The 12,362-nt window shown below is 40.0% G+C and overlaps 1 protein-coding gene across 1 annotated transcript; it reads right to left on the bottom strand.

Moving 5' to 3' along the window:
* Nucleotides 1-219: 219 nt before the first annotated feature.
* LOC309553553 (glutamine--fructose-6-phosphate aminotransferase [isomerizing] 1-like) lies at nucleotides 220-11,790 on the bottom strand. The gene is made up of 10 exons (XM_082254813.1): nucleotides 11,734-11,790; nucleotides 11,503-11,598; nucleotides 8,448-8,545; nucleotides 7,578-7,698; nucleotides 6,345-6,502; nucleotides 4,457-4,571; nucleotides 1,481-1,608; nucleotides 711-878; nucleotides 452-613; nucleotides 220-332 (listed from the first exon to the last, which is right to left on the bottom strand). The coding sequence occupies exons 1-10, from the start codon at nucleotides 11,765-11,767 to the stop codon at nucleotides 288-290; spliced, it is 1,125 nt and encodes a 374-aa protein (XP_082110939.1). The 5' UTR covers nucleotides 11,768-11,790; the 3' UTR covers nucleotides 220-287.
* Nucleotides 11,791-12,362: the final 572 nt, after the last annotated feature.

Here is a 12,362-nt window from a genome sequence, read left to right as displayed (position 1 = left end):
AAGATGCAGCAGCAGGTGCTGAAAATGGACTGAACACAAAGGAGATTAAGTTAACATAAAAATAAAATGTAAACATTGGGCTACAGAAATAGTAGAAATTGCATTGTCTGCAAAGAAAGTTAGTAGTATCTATTCTACAAGGCTCTGTCTATTTACAACAGAATTTACAATTCTACAGTATTCTGGTTTTCAAGATTTAAATAAAGGAGATGAGAAACATAAATAATAAAGTAAAACTTGGCTATTAGAAATGGTAGAAAGAACGTCGTCTATAGATCCCACCCATTTTACTCCTCGGTCACAGACTTAGCTAAGTTTCTTGGACAATCCACCTATGGAGAGAGGAAATGAGAGAAGGTATTGGTCACTCAAAAAAGGATGATACAGAACACCCAGAACCCTTTAGTAAACTCCCAGCTAGAAATCTGTTTTACAGGTGCCAACAACTTACATCATATCCTCTGAGAACGGCAAGATGGAAGGCAAGGAGCTGTAGGGGGATCACACTCAGTATTCCTTGAAGACAGTCCACTGTGTGTGGAACCTTAATAGTAGGTTTGATTGTGTTAATAGTTTCAGTGTCCTCCTTGTCACAGATCACAACTGGACGCCCCTATTACAGTTTGGAAAATGAATATGGTAACCAGAGATTATGAAACTAGAACATTTCTATACAGCTTTATTTAGCCATGCTTTGGTCTTTGACCTACCTGTCTAGCTACCACTTGCTGCAGAGCATTCTGGCACTTGGTATAGGCATGATCCCTCATTATAATCATGATGACTGGCATTAATTTGTCTACCAAGGCCAGTGGACCATGCTTCAGCTCCCCAGCCAAGATCCCTTCCGAATGCATATATGTGATTTCCTTAATTTTCTACAGAGAAAAATATGTTACTGTTTATAATTAGTAAACAATTGTTTAAAACTTGTCTCTGTTTAAAAAGACCCCAGAATTTAACCCCAATGCAATTTTCACAAACATAAATATATAAATAAATAATTAAACCATGAATAAAAACGCATTTTAGTGGTAAAGAAGACCTCACTACTTTAACAGACATATGTGGAAGAATAGTAATCTATGCCCAGGTGTGTGGCCAGTTCACCTCCTTATAATCTCCCAACAGGGCAGGTCTGATTCGAGACATTGTGTGAAAGGAATTTCCCCTATTTTCCCTTGTTAGGCTCTGATGTTGAAGGGGTGGGCACAGACAACAAGTGTCAGGTCCTGGACTGCACCTTATATGCACCCACATTTCTAAGAAAAAAGCTAGAATGTTCATTAATTAATTAGGGATTTCATCAGCACCTTATTTAAAAAATCCTGTTTTTCCATTAGCTCTTGAGCATATGACATTTGTTTTGAGCAGGACACCACAATCATCATTTTAGCAACATACAGCTTTAAATGGTGCTTCAATAATTTAGCAGGCAAGAAACTCATAAAAACAGAAAGCTTGGGAGGCTTCTACCTACCAAAGCACCTTCCAGGCAGGTTGCATAGTGATATCCTCGACCCATGAGCAACACAGATTTCTGTTGGTACAGTTCAGCTGCCAGCTTCTGAATCTCGTCATCAAGGCTAAGTACTTCCTTAATGTGATCTGAGACAGAAAAAGCAGAAATGTCATAGACAAAGCAAGTAGTGCCATATTGCACACTGTATATTGATTGTGTTATATGGTAAATTAAAATCAGCAGCCTCAAAAAGATAAATGTTACCTAAAAAACTGGAGAAAGGTAATCAGTCATTTGATCAGTTCATTTCTGTGTACACACAGGGCATCTGGGCTCAGGTCTCTGGCTGACTGTTGAACACCAGATATAATATAATAACCCTCTGCTCAGAGAAGGGAGTCAAGCTAGCGACACTTTCAACCCGATTCCTGTACAAGCCGCCAAAATTCAAGCCATAGGTGGCCCTGTCAGCCCCATTCCACTCAACAAAAGCAAATCATATATCAACTGAGCTGGTTGGAAATTTCTCAGGCAAACAGTTACTACATCTTCTCAGATGCAGTCACTGTTCAGGTATTCAGGCAGTTGCAGGTGTTGTAGTTGCCTGAATGCAATAGCCAGAAGAGGAGATTCCTCCATCCACCCTGTTTAGCGTGGAAGGTGGAATCAACTGATTTTCTAAACAAGAGAACAAGAGGAAATTAAATATGTATGGCTAGCTTCAGATTATTCTGAGTTAACTCGAATGATGGAGGGCATAGAGGAACTCCTGCAGAGCCGCCAAGTCTCACTACAAAGAGAATATAATTGAATTTAGGAAGTAGCTTAGAAATGCTGGAGCTGATAGTCCTATGGTTCCATATTGACTGTGAACTGCTATCTGGGAACTGTTGGAACTTGTAGTTTCTCCTGGTTGGCAATGCTAAGCAGGGCTACTGATAAAGCAGTACAGCCGGCCCTCCTGTACCGGGCCCAATTTGTTCAAAAGGGGGGCCTGGGTACCTGATGACCAGGAGGGCTGGTTGTACTGCCCCCCACCGCAGTGTTGCCGGCTTCTACTCCTCCTTTCCCTCCGGAAGTTCTGCAGTGGGAAATCTAGGATCTGAGCCCCTTCTACCTGCTATTGGGCCTGTCTGTGTGTCCCCCTACCCGCAGCGCTGCCAGCTTCCCTCCTCTCCCGTCAGCAGCTGCAGAGGGCACACACAGGTGAATCCGTTTCTGGATGGAGAGCGGAGGGGGGGGCAGTAAATGTGTCCTGTTGAACGGCCCCTTTCTTTTCTGAATGAACACAGTGAGCAATTGGTACTGATCACTCACTGTGTTCATTAATAACTGAAGCATAGTAAACTATGTTTACTAAGCTTCAGTTTGTGAAAGAACAGAAAGCCTCTGGGTGTTTCCTATTCATTCATATGTGCAGATGAGGCTGCAGAGAAAGGGATTGATGAATCTTTGTCCTCAATTCCTTTCTCAGTATCAAATGTGAGCCATCAGGGGTTTGTTTAGACCTATGATATCTCACTAAAAAAACCCAGGGCATTTTTATATTTAAAAAAAAAAAAATAAATTAAATTCTAAAATGCCATTTTAAAAAAAATAAAGAAGCATTCGGCCTGGAGAAAAAAAAATTAAAAGTCACAAGCTACAAATACTGTAGCTGCTGACTTTTAATAAATAGACACTTACCTGTCCAGGGAGCCCGCGATGTCAGCACCCCAGCCGATTTTTGGATCAGCTGCTGGGTGCTACCGCCGCCATTCTTTCTAAGGGAAACCGGCAATGAAGCCTTCACAGCCGGTTCCCTACTGCGCATGCGCTAAGCGTGCTGCACATTCTCATAGGCTCGGCATCGGGGGAGGGAGAAGGAGGATGGCACCACGGCGCTGTCTCCCGAAAGTGGGGAAGGGTACCTGTTTAAAACAGGTACCCGTTCCCTCCTCCCCCCTGAAAGGTGCCAAATGTGGCACTGGAGGGGGGGAGGAAGCAAATGAGCAGAAGTTTCACTTTTGAATGGAACTCCGACTTAAGGATTTGGTCAAATCTGAAGAGAAGTCAGCATTTCCATCACTCCTCAGAGAGCATTTGACAGGCGGCGAGAAGACAATATGCCTCCTATCACCTGCTTAAACCTGCCTTCCCACCTCCTGCTTTAACTTGTCTTGCATTCAGTTGTGGGGTGCTTGCAGAGCTATTCAACTAAATGGATCTTGATCGATAAGGGTATAACTTATGCCATGGCTGCAAAGCATAGCATCACGCCCACTGAATTGTAGCAAAATATAATCTATATTCTCCTGGGGGGGGGGGGGGATTCTTGTCAGATAGGCTGTATGGGGCTCTGTGATTTCTAACAGTAGCCCTGCTTCTGCGAGCTAATGAGCATGTGGTTACTTACCTTTCTTGTATTGTTGAGAGCTGCTGGGACCTGTGGATCTTTCCCTTTTGTGCACTGCTGGGAACTGCTGGGATTTGTAGTTCCTCCATTGCCACATATCACTAAAGGCTATAGGAAGTAGTAATTTTAATCCCTGTTGAGGATTACTATGGGCTGACCGGTCACTGGGGTTTCCAGGATTTTTTTTTCTGGAGGTACACTACCGACAGGCACCTCCAGGTCCCCATTGTGTGCCCCATGGACCCTGACTTTCCTGCCTTTCCTAATCTGCTTCCTCTCCCTCTTCTGTGCACCCACAATAAACGCCATGCATGTGTGCTACGCTCTATGTGCTTGCTCTATGTCTCTCTGCACTCTTAGTTCATTAAACCTGGCATTTACCATCCCTGACCTTTCCTGTTAGTCCAGCAAATGCAAGTTATGACAAATGACGTGAAGTTTTGTGACACAATCAGGGAGCAGTACACAGACTGATCTTACCTACTACCTAGAACTGACTCTATACAAAATAAATGAAGCAGTACACATACATCAAAATGATGAGGCTAGACGTATAAAGGTAAAAGTGACATTCAGGTGCGTTATTTAATGATTCATACCTGGCAGCATTTTCAGACCGTGTATAATTTGCTTTCGTCGCTCTTGCATAGAGAAACTGTCATCGCAAACCATGAGTGCAAACATGACTAGTGTTACATACTGGCTAGTGTATGCCTGTTAAAAAACAAAGGCTCCTGTAAATCTTTACATAGAAGAAACAAAACTCACACACCAACTAGTATTGCCAAATTAGTGAAAGAGACAGTTGCGTCTTCTATCCTATCTCAGGCATTTGGGTTTCATCCAGTCCATATGGGAACAGCCAGATATAAAATACCTGAAACTAATGATTCATTCTCTGACAATCATCTTCAATACCAATTGGGCTCATTAAGCCATCCTTATCCAGTCATTGGTCCACCCTATGATTAATTAACCACTTGACCTCTGAAAGATTTACCCCTTCACGATCAGGCAATTTTGTTTGCCCTTTGGCACTGCGTTACTTGACAATTACGAGGTTGTATGACACTGTACCCAAAAAAAAAAAATTATGTCATTTTTTTCCCAACAAATAGAGCTTTATTTTGGTGGTATTTGATCACCTCTGCGTTTTTTTGCTATAAATAAAAAAAAACTGACAATTTTGAAAAAAAAAAAAACAATTGTTTTTACTTTCTGCTATAAAAACCTATTCAATAAAAAACTGAAAAAAATCAATCTTCTTCATGAATTTAGGCCAATATCTATTTTGCTACAGTACATATTTTTGGTAAAAAAAAAAAATCCCAATAACCGTATATTAAAGTTATAGCATCTACAAACTATGGGATATATTTATTTATTTTTATTTATTTATTTATTTTTTACTAGTAATGGCCGCAATCAGCAACTTATAGCAGGACTGGAATATTGTGGCAGACATTCTGACACTAACTGACACTTTTGACGCTTTTTGGGGACCAGTGACACTAATACAGTGATCATGGCTAAAAATATGCACTGTCGCTGTACTAATGACACTGGCTGGGAAGGGGTTAACATCAGGGGTGATCAAAGGGTTAACTATGTGCCTAGCTGGTGTTTTACTATACTGTGTGGTGCTTTTACTAGGGGAAGAGATGGAATTTATTCCCTGCTTTGCAGGGACACAAATTTCATCCTGTCAGAACAGCAATCTGCTTTGTTTTCATAGACAGATCGTAGTTCTATCTCTCCGGAGGACATCGGGTACCTTGCACCCACCGATCGGCTTCCGCTGTCTGTAATCACAGCAGAAGCGAGCTGTCGGCCCGCATTCGCGCCCCCTACCCAGAAGTGTTGGATCACGTACAGTATACGTAATCCAGTAAAACTGCCATAGGGTGGACCTAAAGTGGCTAGATTTGCCAAATCAGTCAGAGTAAAGGGACATTGTTGTAGGTTGTCTCTTTATTCTATCTCAGACATTTGGGTTTTATCTAGAGCATAAGGGAACAGCCAGATATCAAACAAATTATACTAATGATGAAATAAATGACTAATTCTCTGGCAATCACCTGCAATACCAACTGAGCTCTAAATGTTATCTAAAGGGCCATACACACTATCAGATTATCTGCAGACTTTTTCCTTCAGATTTACCTTTTCTATGTAGTGCAAGGGCCTGCTGGATTGCATACAAATTGAAAGTGTTTAGGTTTGACCTCATATTATATGGTTTTGGTAAGTCTACAGACAAAAGTCTTCAGATAATCTGATAGTGTATATGGCCCATTATTCATGTCTTCGATCCACCCTATGGTTACCATGCAGTGTGTAGGCTAACCACACTGGACAGAAACTGAATAGATTTTGCATGCAGGACTATATACCACATACCTGTTGGTAAATTTAAAGAAGATTGTACAAATGTTTTAAAATCATGCCAGCTTTTACACCATTATTTTGTGTCACACTAGAGCTTACCTTTGTGCTGGCCACACCAATCTCAGGCCCAGCATTAATGTGAACACCACAGTCTGTCTCCCGGGAAATGGAGCTGCCAACGGTGTTAGTGATCCCTACTGTCAGGGTTCCCCGCTCTTTGCAGTAACGCAGTGCAAGAAGAGTATCCGCTGTCTCTCCTAAAGGAAAGCAAATACAAACACTACAGCTATTACTTGAAAACGTGGATAAAAGAAAAGTTTAAACTACAGCAAATAATTGTATTATTTTTTCTTTTTATCTATTAAACATGAGTTATAAGCCGGATTCTAGGTGTTTACTTTGCATACCACCATCTACAGTACTTTCCCTTTTTAATACAGGAGGTCCAACAAAGATTTGGATGGATATTTAGCCACTCATATTGAAGATTGCGCACAGTGAGGTAAACACATAGCAACATGAGGAGAGGAAAAGTACTGATGCATCCCACACCAGTCCATGGGTAGCTAAATATGGTGGCGATTGGTTCAAGATTCATTCCTCTTTTCTTTAATTGCTGATAAAACATCCCAATCGTGTAAAAAGAGACTATCAAACTAAAGGACCATACACACGCATCGAAAATTGGCAGGGAATTTTCGGCCGACGTCCGATCTGCCGATTTTCGGCTTGTTAGTATGATGCTTCCGACAATCAACTTCGACTTTTCGGCCGAAAAAAATCTGGTGTGCAGACTATAAAATTTTTGTTGGCCGTCAACACAACGGCCGATTTTCGTGCAGTCAGTACAGATTTCGACAAGGAAAAATCTGATGAGCAAGTCTGGGCATGCTCAGAGAAGAAAAAACACAAAGAAAACAAACCAACACATGACATCACTTCTGAAGTAGAATTTTGTTGGCCGAGAAAATTTGTGTGCAGTCTAGGCACATTCCAACCAACAAAACACAACTTGGACAAAAGTCGGACGATCGGTCGGCCGATAATCGTTGCATGTGTACGAGGCATTAGCCATATCTCTCATGGATGGTTATCTCGTTGACTGATATTTATGCACTGTATGTGGGGAAGGGGGGGAATATACTACTTTTTTGCTCAGCTATCACATTTATTTAACTAAAAGCTAAGGTAACATACCTTTTCTACATAGCAGTTTTGTAACAGTAGGGTAATACAAGAATAGTATTTTGTTAACAAACCTTTTAGAAAAGGTCTATGTATACGATATGACAAAGATTCTTATTAAATGACCAAGTGATGAGAATACCATACCTGACTGGCTGATGAAGAAGCACACATCATCTCTAAATACAGGGGTTTTCCTGTCCAGGAAGTCACTAGCCAATTCCACCATGACTGGAAGCTCTGTGAGCTCCTCAAGGATCTGACGTGTCTGTGGGAAAGATTCAAGAAGAATATCATTAACATGGAGAACTGTCTCTAGGGTTTAGTTCTTTTTCCCGAAAACCCTAAGAAACAAGTATAAGTTCTATGAACAACCAAAAAAATCAATCCAACCTACCACCACAGAGAAAATGTTAACAGCGGGAGAGTTTGATGCACTTATAAAAATTTGTAATGTGCTTGTAGCATGAGCTATACAGTAGGTTGATCTGTAACATCTGTTGGTACCTTGAAATTTATCTACAGCCAAACATTATTTTTTTTTTTGGATGAAATAGAAAAGGGCAAGAATCCCTGTCAGGTTCTCAGTGCTTTCTCTGTCCCCAATGTCCCCATGACTTTGTTGAAATCTGAGGATGGTCCAGCGAAACCCAGAGCAACCACCCTGTGGCTCTGCCCACTACATCTATTCAAAGTGACACGTAGAGCAAGGGTTTTTTTTTTTTTGGTCAGTATTTACACAGTGGCAACAAATTACAAAGTGTTTTGGAGGACACAGAACCATTCACATCAGTCCCCCAAGGGTAGTATGTTTTTGGATTGTGGGAGGCAACATTAACCCCAAGGACATTGACATAAACACAGGAAGGACATATTTCATGCATATAGTGTCTCTGCTATGCTTACAGTGGCAGGAGTGATGACCACTTTTAGATATTTATTCCTACTTACTCTTAAACAGCATATACTGTAGGAAAGTAAAGAGTGCTTAAAATATGAAGGGTAGTACACACTTACCGCAACTCCAGCATGGTAACTGGTTGCACAGGCAATGAGGATTAATCGTCGACATCTTTGAATTTCTTTGATGTGATCTTTCAGACCGCCCAAATTTACTGTCAAAAATATAAAAAAATGAAATAAAGGACATGATAATATTTCACTGCTTATAAACAGAAGTCCTGGCAGTGGGCTCTGCTATGTGACGTAGCTTTCAGTGAGAAGATTCTAGCTCTGATGCCAGATCAGAGACAAGCTGGGCATTCTTGGATCAGGTCCCCTGTACACATGTGCTAGAGTTTGAAGAGCACACAGGCAGTAAAAGAAGACAGCTCAGCATAATGTCAGATACATCTCCAGCTAGAATGGGCCCATCTGGGACAATATTTATATTAATAGGACAATGCATCAAACACATGCTACAGCATGACTCTGACACTGGACTAAAGCTGGCAATACATGGTTAGGTTTTCATTTGAATGTTTGTATGAAATTCAGAAAAATTGCTAATTAGAGCAATCAATTATGCCAGTCAACTAATTTCTTTCAAAGGCCCTTAAAAATGTTGTCCAGTCCAGCTATGTGAATGGACTCCCAGATATATGAAACAAGTTTCTTTTATTTCTTATGATATCATCCAAAGTATAATGTAAATCAAGGCTTATTTAAATGTATAGGTATATTTTTATTTCAAGTAGATTGTGTATAGAAGTATATTTATATATTAGCTATGGAAAAATACTATATATATATATATATATATATATATATATATATATACAGTATATATATATTAAAATCTATATTGTATCTATACTAGAATCAATTTTCAAATTCAATTTTGGATACACTGTACAGAAACCTTTGTTTGTATTGTTCTTTCATACATTCCTTTACCATACATTTGTGACTACAAAAGTTCTAACTCCAAATTTAACTTTTCCTAGCGCATGCGCATAACAATAAATATCCTTTTCTACAACTGAGTACCACATAACAGTCAGAATTTTGCTTGATCATAAAAGAAGCTAGAACATTTTTCCACCCTCTCCATTTTTCTCCACACTACGGTCAAAAACGATTGTCAAACTAACATTTCACAAATGAAAATTTTCTAACTACCTTAAATTCTAACTGTGTATGGCCAGCTTTAGTGTTTGTGTATACACTGAGCCTTGAGTTAATATACCTAACCCGCTCTGGGCACAAAGGGGATCTCAGCAGCTGCCAGGATAGCTTACCAATTACCCCTCTTTAATGACTTTGTGAACAAAGTCTCTTTATATGACTAGATTAATTTAATAACATTTGTATATCATTTCAGACACTTCAACTCTACTAATGAATCTCATCAAATCATTCCTAATGTTGCTTTAATGATGCACAAGCCTCCACATTTCCATGTAACCATACCTCCAGAATTGTTCTATAAAATTACTTTTGCACCAGAAATAATGCTTTTTAATCATTTAAAAAAATTTACATATATTCAAAATAAAAGCAGTATGGAGAAATCTCACTGAGTAAAATTTAAAATCGTGGAGGATATCCCTCAACCCTGAATTCCTAATCCTAGCAACTCTGTCATTATGATGAAGGCCTCATGCACACTGAGCTTTAAAAAAAATGCCACTTTTACTGGCATTATTATTTCCGCCCGTAAAAGCACCTTTATGTAAGCCTATGTGTCCAAGCACACATAGGATATTAGAAGAGGAACATTTACAGTCTGAAAAAAAAAACACCAGAGCGTTTAGGAGAGGAGATGAAGGGCAGAAAAACATCCAGATGCATCTATGCATTTAAACACATCTAAATGCACCTAAATGGTAGACGCATTCAGCATTTGAGCGTTAGTGCATTCCAGTGGCCATGATAGATTATTATTCTGGCTAATGGAATCCATTAAAGATCAAATGCTTGCCTTGTGCCTTTTTAATGCCACAAGTAAAAGGTGCTCAGAGGAGAAAATCAATTGCCCTATGTCATACCTCCCAGATTTTTGAGATGGGAAGGAGAGAGACAAATATTAGCAAAAGAATGTAGGCACAGGACACACCCCCTGCCACACCCCCTTAAAGGACAATTATACAAATAAAATATTCATGTTAAACCCACAAGTGAGTTTTTTGTAACCATTACTTTTCTTTTATACTGTTTTTTGAAATGAACAAAAATAGAAGTTTACACTTTGGATGAAAGGTCTAGCACTGTGAAACACTTTCTGAAAGATAAAAAGTGCATTTTTTATACAACTATATATATCAGACCATAATGAGGGACAAATTAGGAAAAGTGGGACTCAAATCAGGGACAGTTGGGAGCTATGCCTTTGTGCGAGAGTCCTTACAGGTTTGGCATCATTGGTAAACAGGCACTTGGGGTAGGTATAACCAAGGCCGCTGATAGGGGGGGACCACCAGTCCTCCTGTAGGGGATCCTGGCACACAGGGGGGCCCCAACAGCACGGGGAATCCGTGCAGTTGGGCAGAGGGGTAATTACAGAAGGAAGCCCTGTGCAGCTCTCTGCAGCAGCTGAAAGCCAGTTTCTACCCCTCCTGACAGTTTTCACCTGCTGCAGGGAGAGACACAGCCACAGGGAATCATTCCTGAAATTGCTTCTCTGAGACCGATTCCCTACCCTGTTCTGCCTGTTTCTGACCCCCCCCCCCCCCCCCTTTCACTGTGCTGCCCCCTCCTGCAGCACTGGCTTCCCTGTCCTGTAAAAAAATAACAAATTTAAAAAAAATTATAATAATTATACATTAAAAAATAATTTAAAAAATTGTAAAATAAAAGAATTGTTAAAATCTTTTACATTTAAAAAAAAGTTATCCATTTAAAAAAAAAAGTAGAAAACAATTAAAAAAGGGCTAATTCACACAGGTTCTCTGTTATGTTTGTGTCCGCTAATAATGATTTTAGTGTATATTTAGTGAAAATATTGTCTTGATAGATTGGAAGGGGGGGCTGCCAGGTAGGCTGTACGGGGCCCCGTGATTTCTAACAGCAGCCTTTGCCCTGGGTATAACACACAGCTTTCCCAAAAGCAGCAAAGATCCGATGTTCTTACCTGTTAGGTCATCAAAATTGACTCGCCCTCTCATTGTGTTGACTACGGACTCTGGCTGCTCAAAGATTTCTTTCTGCATGAAAGAGTTCAAGTTGGCTGTAAGTCAAGCAAGAGTAAAAAGAGAAAGTGTAAATGTTTAATTCGTTCAATAGTCAGCAGTAGCAACAATATTGTGATATCCATTAAAAAAGGTTGTTAGAATCACAGCTGTATTTATCCTTCATTGCATACCTGAGTGCTGGGTCCCTGTACCTTTTAGGAGCATGGTTAGTCCCTTTTCTTTCCCCATATTTCCATCCATCGCTCTGCTGAACTACACTGGTGTCAGTAATATACGTATCCATCACTTTTATCCTCTTTTGACAAGCCTCTTTTTTCTCCTCCCCTATTTGTATTCATACCTCCAAAATGTAAGTGCTGCACCTCAATTCTGATCCTGCTTACATCATCACAGGAGACTATCCCCATGATCACACATTTCACATATTTCTTCCCACCTATCATGCATGACATATTCAAGACGGATAGAATCCAACCTCACCTGTCTTATCCTCGTGTCCTTTTTGTGTTCACACCTTTTAACCACTTAAGCCCCGGAAGATTTTACCCCCTTCCTGACCAGGGGTTTTTTTGCGATTTTTTAGTGCGTGACTTTAACAGACAATTGCCCGGTTGTGCGAATCTGTACCTAAACGAATTTCACGTCCTTTTTTTCCCACAAACAGAGCTTTCTTTTGGTGGTATTTGATCACCTGTGCGATTTTTTGATCATGCGCTATAAACAAAAAAAGAGTGTGAATTTTGCAAAAATAACAATATTTTTCACTTTTTTTTATATGAAATTCCCCCCCCAAAAAAAT

The sequence above is a fragment of the Pelophylax lessonae genome (genome assembly GCF_965119305.1).
Source record: "Pelophylax lessonae genome assembly, chromosome: 4".
Lineage (NCBI taxonomy): Eukaryota > Metazoa > Chordata > Amphibia > Anura > Ranidae > Pelophylax > Pelophylax lessonae.
The sequence above is the reverse complement of the archived record's forward strand: the minus strand, read 5'-3'. Positions and strand labels throughout refer to the sequence as shown.